Genomic DNA, 19,878 nt, shown 5'->3' on the forward strand with positions numbered 1-19,878 from the left:
GCTTTCCTCCACAACTGTGAGGGCTGGAAACAAACATATAAATTTTTTTTTTTTCCCCAGTAAAAGCTGTGTTGCTCATTTAATACCATGACTCCATCAGATTTTACGAGATGTGATCAAAATCATGATAGGTGGCAACTGTGACATTTTTATTCCTCTGATTTCTAATCAAAGTTTTCTAATGTCATGCATCGTTTTACTAAATTAACTCATTTAGGTGCAAAGCGCTGTGGGGTGCAGCCATGTAAGATGTTCCCAACTGCGAGCTGGGTGAGCGAGGGGGCACTAAAAGGAGATGGTTAGTGGCAGAGGCATTGCTGCTGCAGCGTTCCAGGATCTGTTCAGGACTCTGTGGCAAACTGTGCTAATACTGTCGCCTTAGGGCTTGTCTACATAGGGAAATTAACCAGCATAATTATATCAGTATAATTGTACTGATATAACTCCCCATGTGGACACTCTTATTCTTGGCTAAGAGTTTTATTTTTCCTATGCTGCTTCCAAAGTGACACTATTGCTAAAATTCCCCAAATAGCCAAGCCTTCAGTGAGTCTCTTTAAAAAAAAAAAAAAAAAAAAAAAAAAAAATCCTTATAAGGTGGTAGCAGATCATGACCAGGGCTCCCCCCAGAGATGCAAAGCATTATCAGGAGATCTGCTGTTGCTTCCTGTGCACGCTTCACACTGATGATCCAGCCTTCCTCTAATCTTTCCTCAGCCTTTTCCTGTTGCAGCCAACACAACTCCAGCTACATAGTGAGAAGTGCAGGGTTAGGACACTAATTGCTGCACAAACTAGTGCCTGACACACACAGCTGAGTTTTAAACCCTCTCATCTTAAATCCATGAGGAAAGATGCCCTGAACGGCTTCAGGGGAGGGTATTAAACTGGACAGTGATGTCTGATACATTTCTGCTCATCTGATCCACTGGTTGGGACTGATGGGCTGCCCCTCCTGACCAACAGGTGCAAAGACTGATTGCCAGTGAGCAATTCGACATCACCGATTTGTGGCTTTCCTTCATCTCAGCGTTACTACAACTGCTGTTTTCACGATGCTGTAATAAGAACAACCAGACCAATTGTCCCCTGCCGATTCATTACAGTGGATGCCTAGGCATCTGCATGACCAATTGATAAGACCCAGAAGTTCCCGTTTGTAACTTGTCTCAGAAACAATTGATTGCAGGCTCTGGCTGCACTGCATGGGACACAGATGCCTGCTCTTGGCCCGCCTTTAAAGGGCAAAGCTGCAGCATCATGCCTCTCATCAGGTTCTCTCTCCTGGTCATTTTACAGCAGGAATCCCATGGCTTGGACTGGCTATACCGTCTGGGATTTCAGCCTTTCTGTCACCATTGTCCAGCTCTGCTTGCATGTAGCCCTCATAGTTTTTCTTCAGCAGACATTTTTAGAATCCAGGAGCACTTTGTCTTGGGTTGTAAGTTTTTTCTTTTCTTTTTCTTTCTCTTTTTTTCTTTTCACCACAAGCTTTCTACCTGATTCTTTCAGATTTAATCCATCTGTTCTATTATTGAGGCTCCTAGATGTGAAATCCCTTCCATAAGATGGAGTACAGTGCCTGCCCATCCTTTCCTTTTAAAGGGGTATCTGACATCTTGGCATATACAACTTTTCCAAAGGTTAAAGTTTATTCATATTAATGGTCTGGCTGTATTATCGTTTGCCTTTGTTTTGTTTTTTGTTGTTTTTTTTAAACAAACAAGAGGACCCAACCACAGATCTCTTTACCTGTTGCATTTTAGACCATGTTTTCTTATTTTACAGCCCCAGCCTGTTTTTCCTGGTTGCAGCCCTGTCGGTCCCAGGATATTAGGCAAGGTGCGTGAAGTAATATCTTCTCTTGGACCAACTTCTGTTGGTGAGAGAGACAAGCTTTCAAGCTTACACAGAGCTCTTCTTCAGGCCTAGGAAATGTATTCAGAGTGTCACAGCTAAATACAGGATGGAACAGATTGTTTAGCATAAGTAGACAATCTGTTCCATCCTGTGTTTTTGGCTATGACACTGAATACATTTCCCAGATCTGAAGAGCTCTGTGTAGCTTGAAAGCTTGTCTCTCTCACCAACAGAAGTTGGTTCAATAAAAGATAGTTCCTGGTTGAGCCAGGGGGAGTGCCATGTGGTGCTTTGATATCTGACGCACTACTTACCATAACACATCACTAAAGGAGTCTAACAAATACCCCTTTACCTCCTCCCCACCCCCCCAGGAGAAAGGGCACCTCTTGTTTCTCACTGCTGCTTAGTGAAGGAAAGGAGGCCCAAGAGCCACTACAGGGAAGGCATTTCCTCAGTTCTTTCAGGGCTTCTCTGCAGAAATAGCTCCTGGCTGCATAGAGGGCCACTCTCCGTGCTGGCTTGTTTTGTATCTTCACCCCAATGAGGCTTCTGATCACAGCATCCCCAAGAGATACAAAGCACTAGCAGGAGTTCAGATACTACAATAATGAGTGCCATATAAGAACCTGTATAGAACAGAATAGAATTCTTCTTTCCATGGCTCTGCCCCAAGGTTGGCTGCTTGAGGATAGGGAGTTTGGAAAGCTGGCAGCAGTATTGTCTCAGATTGCCATGTTCTCCTCAATCTTTGTATTAAAAAAAAAAAAAAGTCTCCTTGCCCAGTGAGATGAGACAATACTGTCTAAAGGGCAAAATAATGCCCAGAACTGGAAAATGCTCCTCTGTCTACTGAAAGACACTACGTGAAGTCTCAAGCAGCTCAGTATTCTTGCAGCCAGTGCCACTCTTTGGGGAGGGAACTTGCCTGGCTTGCCACTCTGTCTAAAGCAAATAAACCAGACTTAAAGCCAAGAAACACATCTACTTCCTGGAATTCTAAGTCATTCACACAGCTGTCTTAGCTTTCAGAACACATGCAAAGCAGTTCTTATGGCAGACACAGTAATGCTTTTGTGTCTGTCTTTAGCAAGCAGACACGGAATATAGGAATAGATATACCGGATTACACCAAAAGTCCATCTAATCTAGTGTCTTCCTCTGATGGTTGTCAGTTCCTCCGGCTTCAGAGGGAGGCAGCCGCCTCCTCATTTCCAGTTGTGCCATACTGTAGCATGAGGGGTTAGAGAGGAGAGGAGTGAAAACTCCTTCCTGATTTTTGTGGGCTTTCAGTTTGTTGCTTGCGTGTTTTGTCCTAGCTTGTGTAGCTGCTAATTTTAGGGCTACTAACAACATTATCCAGATCACTTTCAAATCCTGATCTCCTCTTCGCTTGAGCAAGTTCCTGAAGATACGGAAATATGTAGAACCTTATTCCTGGGACTTTGTTGTTAAATAAGCTAAACCCAGAAACGGAATGAGCAGTAAGGATGTGACTAGCTTTCTGTGTCACTGTTCTAGCTGTTGAGTACTCTGTAGGTGGGCGTGATTGCCACCAGATTGGGAAAGAAGGGGTTTACACTCTTCAGCAACTATCCAACCTAAATATGGGTGTGTCAGTAGCGATCATTATCTCAGTGTCTGACTCTCCAGTGCCTGGCACTTTGTGTAGTCACACTTGTGCAAAATGCTACCCAATCAGAATGGGAATGTTTCACGCCCACTGTGCGCAGGTGTAAGTGACTATTCAAGGTGCCAGTCCATTGAAGAGCCAGGCACTCCTGGGGCCATCCAGTTTTTGCTCTCACTTTCGCTACTGGCACAGTGGATCCAGCTTTCTTGCCTCACAGCTTAATCTCAGTTAGGGAGGCAGTTCCCACCACATATACATAAACATACCATATCAGACAATGAAGAAACATTGATGAAACATTAAAGTTAAGAAATAGAGCACAAAAGATAAGACAGAGATCAAATTCACAATTACATTAGGGCTGCTTTGTGTCACTGAAGTGGCACAGGGCAGCTGGAGCATACTGGTGAATCTCCTCCACGAAATGTTGGGGGACTGGTTCACCATTGCATTATTTTAGGTGCACGCCAGTATAGCTGCACTGGTTTCAGTACAGTTACATCATGCAACTGAAGTAACACCACGGTGACTCAAGGGGCTGTATTTTTTTCAGCATCATTAACTTGCTCATGTTGCCAATCCTACATACTTCTATGATACATACATATTTTGTTATCTAAAGCTCTTATAGAGGAAGAATAAGCATGTGGGTTATTGACGGGTCTTTGAAGGTGAAGGGATGGCAGGTTCGTTTTTTTTTTTTTTTTTTTAACAAAGCAAACGTATAAACCATTACATCTACATAGACACGGTAATATAAATACACCAAATGTTGCTAACAAACCCTAATACGAATAACAACATAAAAGGCTCAAACAAAACAGGCAGTCTCAGTTTAGTGTTGGAGGGTGGCCCTTAAAGATGTGCTTCTGTGGTTTTTGTGAGTTTAGAGTGACGTTTTCTCTGGGTAAAATTCTACCTTTACGTGTGTGTGTTCAGACATTTTTGGAAATATTCTCAGTGCCTTTTGGACTTAATGCTAAGTAGTAGAAAGAACTGCCACCAGAAAGTCCTGTTCCGCTGTCTTATCCTTTTTGCTTTTCTTTTCATATAGGCTGCTCTGTACTGGTGCTCCAGCAGTGGTGACAGTGAGGTGACGCTACCAGTAAACTTCTCTGCCGTTGGGGCCTCGCCAGCACCAATACTTCAGTAGCCAGGGCAGACTTGGTATTAAAAAAGGTCAGTTGGAAAACTTTCTTTGGTTTTCCTTTGCTTCAGGCAGTGGCATTGAATAGCATCACTCTTTCTTCTTCCCACCCAGCTTGTTTCCTCCCCATCTCCTCCCTGCTACCCTCGAGGCTTTGATGCAAAATTTTACTAAAACTATAATCCTTCTTTTGATGTGACCAACAGCATGGGAGATGAGTGGGGAGAAACAGTTTCCCATTGCATAGTCTGAGTGAAATTCATTCCCGAGCAGAAACTCAGCACGAGACCTATGTACCACTTATGTCTCACTTAAGTCCTAATTTGAAGGCTCAAGTGCAACTTTAGTGGTGAATAGGTTTGGTACTGGACTTCTAAATGGAGGTGAATTGCAACCTATGAGCTGTATCTTAAAGAACACCGAGAAAGAAGCTATCATGGGTGTTTTGTCCCAGACGAGATGTCCCCTTGCTGATTTGAAGAAAGTTATTCCTCTCTCAATCTCTGCATTAGTAACGCTGCCTGGACTTACATTTAAATAATCCTTTGGTTTCACTTCACATTGAAAAAGTAGGTCATTTTAGGGGGATGGTAAGTAGGAGTAGTAATGCTTTTTAGGCCCAGAAAGGAAAAGTGTTTTGAAATGTATTTAGTATGTACTTTTAAGATAGGAATCCTCCTTCCTCCCCACAAAAGAAACGATTATCCATAGTATAGAACACAGTATGCTTAATGAAACCAAGAAAAGTGTTTGGCTGAAAGTATTAAATTTTCTCTGGCCCAATTAATTCACAGCTTGAATTTTAACATTAATGTGTCTTTGGGGGTTTTTTAAGTGGAACAATGAGCTGCTTTGTGCTATACATCAGGTTTGCCCTCTCCTTGCCTGTGCTGTGTGTATTGTGTGCTTCTTCCTATCTATTCCAAAGGGAGCGCTCATGTGCAAGACAGTAGAACAAACTGTAGTAAAAACTTGTAATAGCTCCAAAAGGTTGGGGCACACTTTTTTTTTGCTTCTGTAGCAGCTTCTCTGTGGTGAGTCGAGTGACTGTGAAAAAGCATCATCTCTTCTTCCTTCCCTCTTCCTACCCCCGTTAAAGATTGTAACCAAGGTTCTCCTGTTGCTGTCTCACTAGTGCTTTTAAAATGAAAGAAGATGCTGAAACCATCAAGAACTGGGGGGAGTAAATGTTGATGAGCTGAGCTTCAGCATACTGTGGAGTCACATTTTATCCCAAAGGAGGAAATAGATCTAGCAAATGCCTTCCTGTTCAGACTGAATGGGAAGCAACAAGTTCTGCATGATTTTTGTTCAAGCCTCTGTTTTACTGTCCCATCAAAGCTGGTTGTCAGTTGTTTCAGATCTCACCTTTGGCACAAACAGCTATTTGCAGCCTTTAGCTTTCTGTGGTCCTGCATGGCCTCGGTCGCTTACAGATGCCACACCTCTAGCCACAGCACAATTTGAGCAGCCGGGACCAGAGCGAAGGGACAGATTCTTGCTAGGGAACCTGCAGTCATATGTCTGGCTCTGAATTTGTGTGCATGTGGGTGGAGTGAGGATGGAATGCTTACTCCATAGGGAATTAATTCAGTGTTTAAGGCAGCCTGAGTTTGTATTGCCTCCAAGCTGAGCTCCCTCTTCATTGTGGACCCTCCCTATCGCCTTTAATTGGGAAGGGGGTAATTGCCCAGTGCAACAATACGCAGAGGGATCCCTGAGAGCTTGAGAAGATGGGCCATCCTGTAGCCAGGCAGTTATAGAACTCCCATACTGTTGGCTCTGTCTCCCTTGTTAATTCCCTGAAATAGGTTCAGTGGGCCAAACCCTCTCTTTTCTACTTGGGAATGGGGGGAATACACCCACCCCCGCTGATGTGTAATAAATTTTGCAAGAGAAACCTCACCGAATTTTCCTGCCCCAGGGCTCCTCCCTGCCATGGGTTTTCCCACAGGAAAGAGTGATTTGGCCCAGTATTCTTATTGTTGCTATATCCTATTGCAAATAGAAAGTTGTGCTTCCAGAATCAATGCATGCTATTGTCTTTGTTTCAGTGGTATAGTTTTCCTTCCCACAACAGTACTGGAATATATTTTAGTGCACTCCAATAATACTTACTCTTGCAGAAATTAAGTCTCATTCTTTAAACTGTTTGCAAACTAGGAAGTTTTTAATGTACAGAAAAAATTGGTCTCCTGTTTAAAAACAAGATCAGTATCCAAACATCTTGTTTGAGTTGGCAGAAAGCTGTATTTTAGTTTCAGTCATAAAATAGCTATTTGTAAACAGAAGCTGTTATGGTCTGCAATTGTACTGTATTGTGCCCTTTCTGAAAGATGTACACCAGGCATACTTGCACAGAGATTGCAAAACTGAAGGTGACATTTCAGGCTGATGTTTGCATGTCTGCCCTTTTCTTTCTTTCTTTCTTTCTGATGAGCAGTTTGAATCAACAACTAAAAGCAAAGCTAGGAATTCAGAATTTATTTCTCTGACAGGACCCCCTGTGGTATTTAAATTACCTTGGACCACACCCTGTTTTCACAGTGGTTAAATAGATTATGTTTTTGACTGTTTTAGAAAGTATCTTATAATTAAGGACTGACATGTTGGTTATTGGGTGAAAAATTCAAGAATAGTTATTGATCTGCTCAGAAAGATGGGTTAAACTGAGTTTGTTTTTCGCTTTAACAAAAACAGAAAAATGGTTTAATATTTTTTCCAGTTTTTCTATTGTATTAACTAAAGGGATGCTGTTAAGTAAGATTAAGTTTGGGCCAATATCAAAAATTTTAAACTATTAGGGAAATGTTGTTGTTATGATTTTTACTTTTGTAGTTGTTTTTAAAATAAATCTACTCCTGCATGAACCCTTCATCACTGAGATTTAAAAAGTAAAAAGCCATCACTTTTATGGGCCAAAATAAAGTAAGCTGACACTGTAGCTAACAAAAACCCTGATCTGAGAGCTGTGCAAAAATGAGGAAGATAACAAAAAAATTAATTTGAATTCTGCTAGAAACGCAGTGCTTGATCTTGGAGTGCAGGTCACCTACAGCCCTTATTGAATTGAGTGGCCATTTTAGATTTCATCGACTTTAAGGTCAGAAGGGACCATTATGATCATCTAGTCTGACCCCCTGCACAATGTAGGCCACAGAATCTCACCCACCCACTCCTGTAACAAACCCCTAACCTATGTCTGAGTTATTGAAGTCCTCAAATCGTGGTTTAAAGACCTCAAGGTGCAGAGAATCCTCCAGCAAGTGACCCGTGCCCCATGCTGCAGAGGAAGGCGAAAAACATCCAGGGCCTCTGCCAGTCTGCCCTGGAGGAAAATTCCTTCCCTGACCCCAAATATGGTGATCAGTTAAACCCTGAGCATGTGGGCAAGACTCACCAGCCAGACACCCAGGAAAGAATTCTCTGTAGTAACTCAGATCCCACCCCACCTAACATCCCATCACAGACCATTGGGCATATTTACGTGCTAATAATAAAAGATCAATTAATTGCCAGAATTAGGCTATCCCATCATACCATCCCCTCCATAAACTTATCAAGCTTAGTCTTAAAGCCAGATATGTCTTTTGCCCCCACTACTCCCCTGGGAAGGCTGTTCCAGAACTTTACTCCTCTAATAGTTAGAAACCATCATCTAATTTCAAGTCTAAACTTCCTAGTGTCCAGTTTATATCCATTTGTTCTTGTGTCCATATCGGTACTAAGCTTAAATAATTCCTCTTCCTCCCTGATATTTATCCCTCTGATATATTTATAAAGAGCCATCATATCTCCCCTCAGCCTTCTTTTGGTTAGGCTAAACAAGCCAAGCTCTTTGAGTCTCCTTTCATAAGACAGGTTTTCCATTCCTCGGATCATCCTAGTAGCCCTTCTCTGTACCTGTTCCAGTTTGAATTCATCCTTCTTAAACATGGGAGACCAGAATTGCACACAGTATTCCAGATGAGGTCTCAGCAGTGCCTTGTATAATGGTACTAACACCTCCTTATCTTTACTGGAAATACCTTGCCTGATGCATCCCAAGACCACATTAGCTTTTTTAACAGCCATATCACATTGGCAGCTCATAGTCATCCTCTGATCAACCAATACTCCGAGGTCCTTCTCCTCCTCTGTTACTTCCAACTGATGTGTGCCCAATTTATAACCAAAATTCTTGTTATTAATCCCTAAATGCATGACCCTTCACTTTTCACTATTAAATTTCATCTTATTACTGTTACTCCAGTTTACAAGGTCATCCAGATCTTCCTGTATGATATCCCGGTCCTTCTCTGTGTTAGCAATACCTCCCAGCTTTGTGTCATCCACAAACTTTATTAGCACATTCCGACTTTTTGTGCCAAGGTCAATAATAAAAAGATTAAATAAGATTGATCCCAAAACCGATCCCTGAGGAACTCCACTAGTAACCTCCTTCCAGCCTGACAGTTCACCTTTCAGTACGACCCGTTGTCGTCTCCCCTTTAACCAGTTCCTTATCCACCTTTCAGTTTTCATATTGATCCTCCTCATTTCCAATTTAACTAATAATTCCCTATGCGGAACCGTATCAAATGCCTTACTGAAATCGAGGTAAATTAGATCCACTGTGTTTCCTTTGTCTAAAAAATCTGTTACCTTCTCAAAGAAGGAGATCAGGTTGGTTTGGCACGATCTACCTTTTGTAAAACCATGTTGTATTTTGTCCCAATTACCATTGACCTCAATGTCCTTAACTATCCTCTCCTTCAAAATTTTTTCCAAGACCTTACATACTACAGATGTCAAACTAACAAGCCTATAGTTACTCGGATCACTCTTTTTCTCTTTCTGAAAAATAGGAACTATGTTAGCAATTCTCCAGTTGTATGGTACAACCCCTGAGTTTACTGATTCATTAAAAATTCTTGCTAATGGGCTTGCAATTTCATGTGCCAGTTCCTTTAATATTCTTGGATGAAGATTATCTGGGCCCCCCGATTTCATCCCATTAAGTTGTTCGAGTTTGGCTTCTGCCTCGATTGTGGTAATATCTACCTCCATATCCTCATTCCCATTTGTCATCTTACCGTTATTCCTAAGCTCCTCATTAAAGACTGAGGCAAAGTATTTGTTTAGATATTGGGCCATGCCTAGATTATTCTTAACCTCCACTCCATCCTCAGTGTTTAGCGGTCCCACTTCTTCTTTCTTTGTTTTCTTCTTATTGATATGGCTATAGAACCTTTTACTACTGGTTTTAATTCCCTTTGCAAGGTCCAACTCTACATGGCTTTTGGCCTTTCTCACTTTATCCCTACATGTTCTGACCTCAATAAGGTAGCTTTCCTTGCTAATCCCTCCCATTTTCCACTCCTTGTAGGCTTTCTGCTTTTTCTTAATCACCTTTCTGAGATGCTTGCTCATCCAGCTTGGTCTACAACTCCTGCCTATGAATTTTTTCCCATTTCTTGGGATGCAGGCTTCTGATAGTTTCTGCAACTTTGACTTGAAGTAATTCCAGGCTTCCTCCGCCTTTAGATCCACAAGTTCTTCAGTCCAAACCACTTCCCTAACTAATTTCCTTAATTCTTTAAAGTTAGCCCTTTTGAAATAAAAAATCCTGGTCCCAGATCTATTTTTGTTTATCCTTCCATCTAGTTTGAACTGAATTAGCTCATGATCACTCGAACCAAGTTTGTCCCCTACAACCATTTCTTCTATGAGGTCCTCACTACTCACCAAAACCAAATCTAAAATGGCAACCCCTCTTGTTGGTTCTTCAACTACTTGGTGAAGAAATCCATCAGCTATCCACTCAACCCCTCCCAGAATCAGGCCTACACCAGAAGGGAAAATCAGTGCTTGCTGAGTGGAAAGGTATTAAAATTGGGAGAGAGAGAATCATTCAGGAGACAGTTTATAAAGCTTATACAGTTTATAAAAGCCCAATTTAGGGAGCAGGCTGCATTGTCTAGTGTGTAGATCATGGGACTAGAATTAGGACACCTAGGTTTTAATCCCAAATCTGTTACTGACCCGATGTGTCAAAGTCACTCAGGTCCTGATTTACAACAGGTACTTAAGCACGTGGGTAACAGTTAAGGAAGTGAGTAATCCCTCAGAGCGTGATTCTGCCATCCTTTCTCCCACTGAGGTGAAGGTAGGCATTGCGTAAGGAGCTATTCAGCCTGAGCAAACATGGAAGAATTAGGCCCTCTGTCTCCTTATGCCTTTGTTTCTCAACTCAGGGCCGTCCTGAGGCATACGCAGCATACACGGCTGTGTAGGGCACCCAAAAATTTGGGGCACCACCGGGACCATAGGCACTGACTTCTCATCTTGCCAATGGGTGCTTGACACCCTCCTCTGCTCCAGGTCCCGACCCCACTCCACCCCCTTCCCCAAACCCCCGCCGCCCTGCCTCTTCCTGCCCCTGCTCCACCCCCACCCTGCCTCTTCTCCACCTACTCCCTCTCCCTCCCAGAGCTTGAACGCTGCAAATCAGCTGTTTGCGGTGCTCCGGAAGCGCTGGGAGGGACGGGGAGGAGTTGGTAAGCGCGGGGCCACTGGCGAACGAGAGGCACGGGGTGAGGGAGCAGAGGCGGGAGCGTAGTGTGGGTGGGTGCTCCACACCCACTACATTTTCCCTGTGAGTGCTCCAGCCCCAGAGCACCCACCCATGGAGTCCACGCTTATGACTGGGACAGCGAGTCAGAGCAGTCGGCTCCAGCAAGCGTTGCAGTCTCCTTACTAGGCAGAAGGCAGGGGCCGTATTCACAGAGCTGAATGCGCCACTGTAGGGGCACCAGTTGCACCAGCATAGGGGCAGTATAGGAGCACCAGTATTCACAGAGCCAAATGCACTGGCATTGGGGTACCAGTTACGCTGGCATAGGGGCACCAGTTTAATAATACTGCGTAGGGCCCCATAAATCCTAAGGACGGCCCTGTCTCTACCTGTAAAGTGGACATCACTATGATGTTTTATTAAGTCATTAATGTTTGCAAAGCGGTTTGGGATCCACTGAGAAGTGCTACATACGTGCAAACATATTGTGTAAGCTCAGTGATGCTTCAGACAGGATAATTACAGTAAGATGTGCTCATTCCTTTTACAAAAAAAACCCTGTTTTTGCTGCTATTTGAGCCTTGTAGCCTCTGCATATAGGGAAATAAAAGCACATAATGCCGTTAAAGGCCTGCTGACAGACACCATTTTGAATTCTGAGATGGTAAAGCTTCCAAAGGCTGCTGATCTTTGTTTCAATAGTGAAGTAACAGAACTATTTTTCTTTAATGTTACCATGGTGCAACTCTCAGTTAAAACTGTAATTGCATTTTGCAATATTACTTGCTGAAAAAAAATCTTCCCACGGGATATCACTTTTTGTTTGTTTATGTTTTGTTGTGTTCCTGGAATGTCTGCTGCTCAAAAAAGGTCTTCAAAAAACTATTCTGGCATATTTGAACCAGAGAGGTGTCCTTCTCACAGAGTTAGAGTTGCTGACAATAGCTTGATAAGTGCATGTGAGGCTTCCAAAAAAAAAAAAAGAGAGAGAGAGGGAGGAGGGGGAAAAAATTCCACCAGCAATTCCACCAGCTTATGTATATTTTCAATAATTACTGATGAACAGGGACAGTGGATATGAGAAATGTGCTGAATGGTCCCAGCAATTTCAGTCGTCCTTTCCACTATTAGCATTAAGCAAAGGGTCATCATGAATTCATCTGTTAGAATAAACTGTAATTCCTCTAAAAAGGAAAGTGCGGAATGTATGAACTTGAATTACTGAAATTCTCTAGCTGCAGAATACACTTGAATTTCTCAGCCAGATGTCAGTAGTGTCAGTGATGTACTCTCTCTGTCTCCTTTTTTTGCAAGTTGAATCTGGGACATAAATTAGGGGGATGAAGTCTTTCTCTGTTAAAACTACCTCATAGTTAATGTACTCCTTCTTACCTCCCCCTTGCTTCGTACAGTACTAGAGGGTGCTATAGAGGGTCTAGACTCTGCTAAGCCGAATACACTAAGTGGGGAGAGCAGCAAGCAAGAAGAAAACCTCATTGTTCAGCAGTCAAGGGAGGAAAATGAAGGTAACTTATTTAACTAGAATTATGTTCTTCATTAATTTAAAGGATCAGCAAGATTTTTTAAAGAGTTTTCTCCATCCCTATTCATTATATATACACCTCTACCCCGATACAACGCTCGGGAGCCAAAAAATCTTACCATGTTATAGGTGAAACCACGTTATATCGAACTTGCTTTGATCCACTGGAGTGCGCAGCCCCGCCTCCCCCGGAGCACTGCTTTACCGCATTATATCTGAATTCGTGTTATATCGGGTCGCATTATATTGGGGTAGAGGTGTGTGTGTGTGTGTGTCTATATATATAGATAGATAGATACACACAAATACAATATTGAGCAGAAGCACAAACACTTACTCTGTCCCCACTGCAAGACTTACAAATTAAGACTCTTTTTTGGCTCCCAGTAACTTGGCACAGCATTACTTTTCCTCATAAAACACCTGTTTATAATGTCCATACTTCTCTTTTCCCAAAACATGTTATACAGAGGATCAAGTGGACATGTCCCTTGTTATACATCCCCCCCATGTCATCTCTTATAGTGGCTTTTCCTGTATATATTCAGATTTTAAGTCTTGGGTTCCGTGCTGTTCATCTTAAATGATGAATCTGCTGGGGTTTTAAAGCATGCTCTTTTTATGTTTCTAAAGCAGAATATGAAAGACTTACTAGTATATTAATGTTTACGTAATATGTCCATAAAGTGGAACACCACACACCTAGTGCCCCAACTATTTAAGTACAGTATCTGAAACAAGAACATCCTTCCTACATGTACATGTGATGTAGAATAAATATTCTGTGTATATTCTACATTGCACTTCTTACACCTTAATGTAACATTGCCCAAAACATCGACTCACCCCCATGGCAATGTGTTTGCAAATGCAGCTACTCATGAACAGTGCTCCAGTCTTTCACTGTGGACACAGGACACCAACAAGGTGCTGTATTATGACAAGAGAATTAAGCTACATCTGATTTAAACACAGAATTACTGACTCTACAGTAGAACCTCAGAGTTAAAAGCACTAGAGCAGGGGTCAGCAACCTTTCAGAAGTGATGTGCCGAGTCTTCATTTATTCACGCTGATTTAATGTTTCACGTGCCAGTAATACATTTTAACATTTTTAGAAGTGTAGTAAGATACGCATGCAGCTGACTGTTATCATCATCGAACAAGAGCAGCGCACCACACCTGTAGCTACTGACAACAAGGTCTCTTTCTATAACTCTATAATATATAACTAAACTATTGTTGTATGTAAATAAGGTTTTTAAAATGTTTAAGAAGCTTCATTTAAAATTAAAATGCAGAGCCCCTGGACCGGTGGCCAGGACACAGGCAGTGTGAGTGCCACTGAAAATCAGCTCCCGTGCCGCCTTCAGCACACGTGCCATAGGTTGCCTACCCCTGCACTAGAGTTATGAACTAACCAGTCAACCGGTCGTCCTCATTTGGAACCGGAAGTACACACTCAGGCAGCAGCAACAAACAAAAAGCAAACACAGTACAGAACTGTGTTAAACATAAACTACTAAAAAAAAGGGGGAGGGGGTCTAAAAAAAAAGATTTGACAAGGGAAGGAAACTGTTTCTATGCTTGCTTCGTTTAAATCAAGATGGTTAAAAGCAGCATTTTTCTTCTGCATAGTAAAGTTTCAAAGCTGTATTTATTCAATGTTCAGTTGTAAACTTCTGAAAGAACAACCATAATGTTTTGTTCAGAGTGCTGAACAACCTCCATTCCTGAGGTATTTGTAACTCTGAGATTCTACTGTACTGTATTGGGGGTTTGAAGGTCAAGTTCACATGAACAGAGCATTCAAAGAAAAAGTCGCAACTTCGCTTATGTTTTCTAGAACTTTAGTAGCTTTCCTGTTAATAAAGGACCCCAAACTGTTATGAACTACTGTTTTGTACTTTTTCAGATCACACAGGTTGTGAATTCTTTGAGGCATGGACCATGTCTCTCCCATCAGCTGCATACTGCTGAACACACCATTAGCTCTCCAACTGATAATCTCAGCAAATTTTTTTGTTTACAATTCCAGAGAAGCAGCTCAAAAGCTTAACCAATTACAAGACACCAACTTTACCAAACAGTTTGGAAGGTACAGACTTGTCCTCCATTGATGCCATGATGTCAGCAGTAATGAGTGTGGGGAAGATCGCTGAAAATGGCGGGAACTCTCAAAACATCAAGTCCCCATCGAAGTCTCCTGCACCAAATCGGATTGGCAGGAGGAACCAGGTATATAACTCCAAGCATGCAATGGGTGAGAGAGTTTCATAGTGGAGGAAAAAAGTTAGTTTTCATTGTCATTTTTGCTTTTCAAATAGTACATGGTGGCATTAGCTGAAATGCATCACAAGTCCATGTGCGGTTTGTGACTTTTTTTCACAGAATAAGCATATAAATCTGAGCTGGAAAAGACCGCTTTGTCATTTGCACACTGATCTAGCAAAGCACTTAAACACATGCTTAACTCTAAGCATGTGAGTATTCCCACTGAATTACCCTGGCTTACGTGCTTTGCTCAGTCAGGGCCTTAGTCTGTCCCTCTACCAGTACACATTGTTCCTTAAGGTATAGTCTTTGCTGCTTTTTCTCTTTTTTTTTTAACAAGTACATAGACTTACTGCATAATGCAATGCAGATGAGTAGGGGGTGATCAAGTTTATCATATTTACCAGTTGACGGCACTGTATCAATACCACCACAAAGAAGAGAATTATATCAGTCAAAACCCTGTTACTTATGTGATGTTTCTGTAGCAATTTATTAATAGCCTGCAAACTAGTCTTTCAGATAAATGGCTTCTGATTTGGCTTATATTTTATTTCCTCTAATCTAAAATACATTAATTGAAAAGAACAATGTGTCAGGGTGACATAAAGATAAATGCGAACATAGGAGTATATTGTCTGGCAGTTGGCATGAAAGATTTGCCTGCTAACGTTCGTTCACAGTCCAAAGTTGCATTAAGTGGGAGCGTGCTGTTCAGACTCGTGTCAGTGGCAAGGCTGCTAAACAGCTGTCTGCTGTTAGGACACCAAGTGATTTGGCTTCAGGAGAGTTTGTTAGTGTTGCTGACCTTTTATTCCACCTGATATTTCAGTGGGCATCGGATCAAGGGACGCTCAGGGAGTAAATGTGACAGGATTAAGAGGGATTCTTACAGTGTAAAAATAAATAAATAAATTAGCTGATTTGTTTTTAGGTGGAGATAGGTTACCACCAATGAGGTAAATACATGTCTCATTGGAAAAAATGGAATTGACAGGATTTCAGAGCAATATTAAGTTTGTGTCAGTCTGTTTTGTAGCCTGACTCTAGCAACCACGGATGCAGCAAATTTCTACTTACAGCAGAGCACATTAAAAGTGGTGAATTGTTTCAGTGCATTGCAAATATGAGTCTAAATTCTGGTCAGAATTGCCCCCGTCCCACGCCCTAGGTATAGTAAAAGGATAACAGAATTTATTTGGTTTTCTGTGTCTCATTGCTATATTCCGTGGGGTTATAGTGAAACAGTCTCTCCTGAATCCGTATCCCAAGTCTATGGTTCTTTTTATGATGCTGCCTTTATCTTGGCTCTGGTCTGCCTAGAGTCTCATAAACACACATGCACATTAATTATAACTATTCATTTATTTTCTCCTGAAGAAAAGATGTCACAAAGAGGCTTCAGGCCACTTTTAAGAGAGAAGAAGGGCGAAAAACAAGAAAACAAATCTACCTAATGTGAAACTCCTAAAGAGATTTGCCAGCAGTTGGGTGCAGAAGAGCAGTGCCTGATTGCTTTATTTAAGCAAGTGTAGTTAACAAATGAGCTGCTAATTTTATCTTTCAGTTCAGGAAGTGCTCTTTCACCAGCACAACTGCAGCAACTCAGATATTCAGGCCTTGTCTACACTGCCACTTTACTGCGCTACAACTTTCTTGCACAGAGATGTGACCCCCTCCCCAAGCGATGCAAGTTTCAGCGCTGTAAAGTGGCAATGTAGACAGTGCACCAGTGCTAGGAGCCGCGCTTCCAGCGCTGGTAGCTATTCCCCTTGTGGGGATGGTGTGGGTTTTTTTGGGTTTTTTTTTTTTTTACTGCACTAGGAGAGCTCTCTCCCAGCACTGGTGGCCAGACTAGGGGACTACTCAGCCATGTTAAAGCGCTACCATGGCAGTACTTTAACGTTGCTAGTGAAGACATACCCTGAGTGTTGCATTTTTAATTCTTCAGTGATGCTGCTTTTACAGAAGTCATGTCTGCATTGACTTAGTCACCAGAATTCCGTGGTTAGCCACCCTTGATTTGGTTGACCTGTATTATGGTATGCAGTGTGTACTATGTGAGCACTGGAGAAAGTTTGGGTTTTAGTTAATAATAAACTCCAGAGTCAATACTAATAGGCTGTGGCTGAGCTATAGTGTGTGTCTGATCTTTGCTTCAAGGTGAACCAGTAATTACGCTATCTTTTGTTAATTTGCTTATTCAAAGAGCAGGCAATCTAGAAAGCAGCCTTCGAAACAATTAATTGTATAATGTAGAATTGTATCCTTAGCTAAAAAGGAAAAAGAAGTAGACTGATAATTTCACAGATATCTCTGGGGATTAAACACCATCTAAACTGTCAGCACAGCTGCAGGGATTTTCCTCACAGCACTGCGTGTTTGTTCTCCCAGCCCTGAGCCAACTTTAACAGAGCTGCAGTATAACTGGAGTTGAACATTACTCCACAAACTGGTTGTGTGCAATAAAGTTACATCTGTGGAGGGGAATATGTGTATTTTAATTACATATGTGTTCCATATGTGATATGTTCTACTGCACAGATTTGATCAGCTTTTTTGGGGATGTACAGATTTCAGAGAAACTTTTTTTTTTTCCCCACTTGTCTTCTAATGTTTTTGCCTTCTAGTGTGTTGTGAACATGAAGTACATGAGGCTTTGGTCCATGTTATAGTGAAGTCTGCAGTAGAGAGTTGTGTATAGTAGATCTATAAACAGTGGGAGGATTTTTCTTTGTGTAGGCGAGAAGGCAAAAAAAGGCTAATCATTGCAAATTAGAGCACAAGTCTCATGCGTTTGGGATTTGAGATCAGTGTTATTGTTTACTCTGTTTGTTTGGGCTGAAAAGATGCAGAAAAATGGCCATTTGTCCATACAGAAATTTCCTGTTAGAGATTAATAGAAAATAACCATTATTTTTGAACAATTCTATAAAATTTAGAAGATAAACTACATTCCCCTCTATAGGATGGTCTCCCCCACCCCCACCCCTGCTAAATAAAAAATCACCCCAGACAAACACAAAGCAAAAAAACTGTAGAGCAGTTACTGCTTTATTCGATTGCATGGGACTTCAGAATAATTTTCCGAGCACCTGATTGGCATCATCCACTTTTAAATTCTGTAGTATGTAACCATAAGGGATTTTAGCCATCCACTTTTCAGTGGGATGGGCAACCTCTGTTCATGTGTCTGTCGTACATTCTGGAAAGTTTTTTATTTGACATCTCCAGTGTGAGCTTTTTTAGAAAGAGGAAATGGGTGGACACGAACACATACACAGTCTATCTAATGCACGAGCTATTTATCTTTTTTCATTATTGCACTAAGAATACTTAAAATAGCAGGCAAGAAAGTTCAAGTAGAAGATACCTTTTCAGTATAAACATGATATTCGCCAGCCGCAACACTGATGATTTTTGTGCATTCTTTTGAGATACCAGGGGTTTAAATAAACATTGGGTCTTCCTGGTTGGTAGAGAGCTACACTGTTCTGCAGAAGAACCATGTTCAGTTTTCAGTCTCAGACTCTTGCTTTTTAGTTGACGGCTCAGGTAATAACAGTGCACTGTGCTTCTGTGGAGGGTTGTGGGTGGATGTGCCTTTCGTCTCTTAACAGCAGTCCTGGGCAACTAAATGAAATTAATTTCTTTCCACTTGGAGTCCCATTGCATCTTTGGCTTGGTGGTGGAGTCAGTGTCTCAAGGGCATACTTAATAATATAAGGCTGGATTCTCTACTCTCACTCTTCTTATTCTGGCTTGACCATAGTTACTCTGGTTCTCACCAGCGTGAAAGTAGAATAAGGTATATTGTGTTTGTTTGTGTCGCATATATGCCTGCATTATTTCCTCTTGAAGGCTATAATTTCATCAGATCTTGCAAACTTAAGAAGGGTTGGCTCTGGCCCCTATGTGAGTGGGATACTTCCAGGAAAAATCCAAGATGCTCTAAAAAGTGGTGTTGGTGATTCAGTAGGTGCAGCGCTTCCCTGTGTGAAGCAGTGTTATTTATGTTAAAGGCACTGCGCTCCTGCACAGTCATTCGGATGAGATGTAAAATGTAGGCCCCTATGATTTGTTTAAAGATCTCATTGGTCCTTGTTGCAAGATTAGTGATGTTAACCCTCACATCCTGGCCAACTTCCAATTCAGGTACTTGTGCTCTGCCTGCCTAAATTCCTTCTGGTAGTTTCAGCTGGTCACAATGGTTGCCTTCACTTCCTGTCCCAAACTGCTGTTGCGGAGTTGCTGTGAGCTGTGAAACAGCTGCTGCATTTCTGTGGTGGGTGAAGCGACCCATATTTGTAAATTATAAAGTTTCTGAAGCTTCCTTTAGTGATCTTTCAGGATGATGACTGTGGAAATACAAGTTATTGTTTTTTTCTTGGAGAGATGTTTTTATGTTTCTTGCATATGATTTCAATCCCAATCAGTAGTTGTGATATTAGCTTTTGGGTTTCTCTATTTTTATGTTTGTGGGTTTTTTTTGTTTTTGTTTTGTTTTCTTACAGGAAACAAAAGAAGAGAAGTCTTCCTATACCTGTCCTCTGTGTGAGAAGATTTGCACTACACAGCACCAGCTAACTATGCACATTCGTCAGGTATGCAGACTACTTATCTTAATCGTTCTTTTATATTAAAGAGAGCACAGTGACTTGGAGAGAGAGATCCATTTTTCAGTAACAAAAATCATTCCTGGTCCAAACCCAGAGGTCCTTCATTATGACTATGGCTCACTTTTCACATACATATTTGTGCCTTCATATTTAAAATTTTTTTTTGGAATGCACAAATGTTGTAGGGTTCTTTCCTCTCTACCCCAGCCTATTCCCAAGCAATGAAATGTTTCCTCTTCAAGGAAG

At 41.6% G+C, this 19,878-nt stretch overlaps 1 protein-coding gene across 1 annotated transcript in view; it reads left to right on the forward strand.

The window, feature by feature from the left end:
• The window catches only part of RREB1 (ras responsive element binding protein 1), a 147,519-nt gene that overhangs the window by 60,285 nt on the left and 67,356 nt on the right, over positions 1-19,878 (forward strand). Inside the window, 3 exon segments of the mRNA XM_039524397.1 lie at positions 12,609-12,722; positions 14,778-14,977; positions 19,528-19,617. Of these exon segments, the coding sequence (XP_039380331.1) occupies positions 12,609-12,722; positions 14,778-14,977; positions 19,528-19,617 (404 nt within the window).

Source organism: Mauremys reevesii, linkage group 2, assembly GCF_016161935.1.
Source record: "Mauremys reevesii isolate NIE-2019 linkage group 2, ASM1616193v1, whole genome shotgun sequence".
In the NCBI taxonomy this organism is placed as follows: domain Eukaryota; kingdom Metazoa; phylum Chordata; order Testudines; family Geoemydidae; genus Mauremys; species Mauremys reevesii.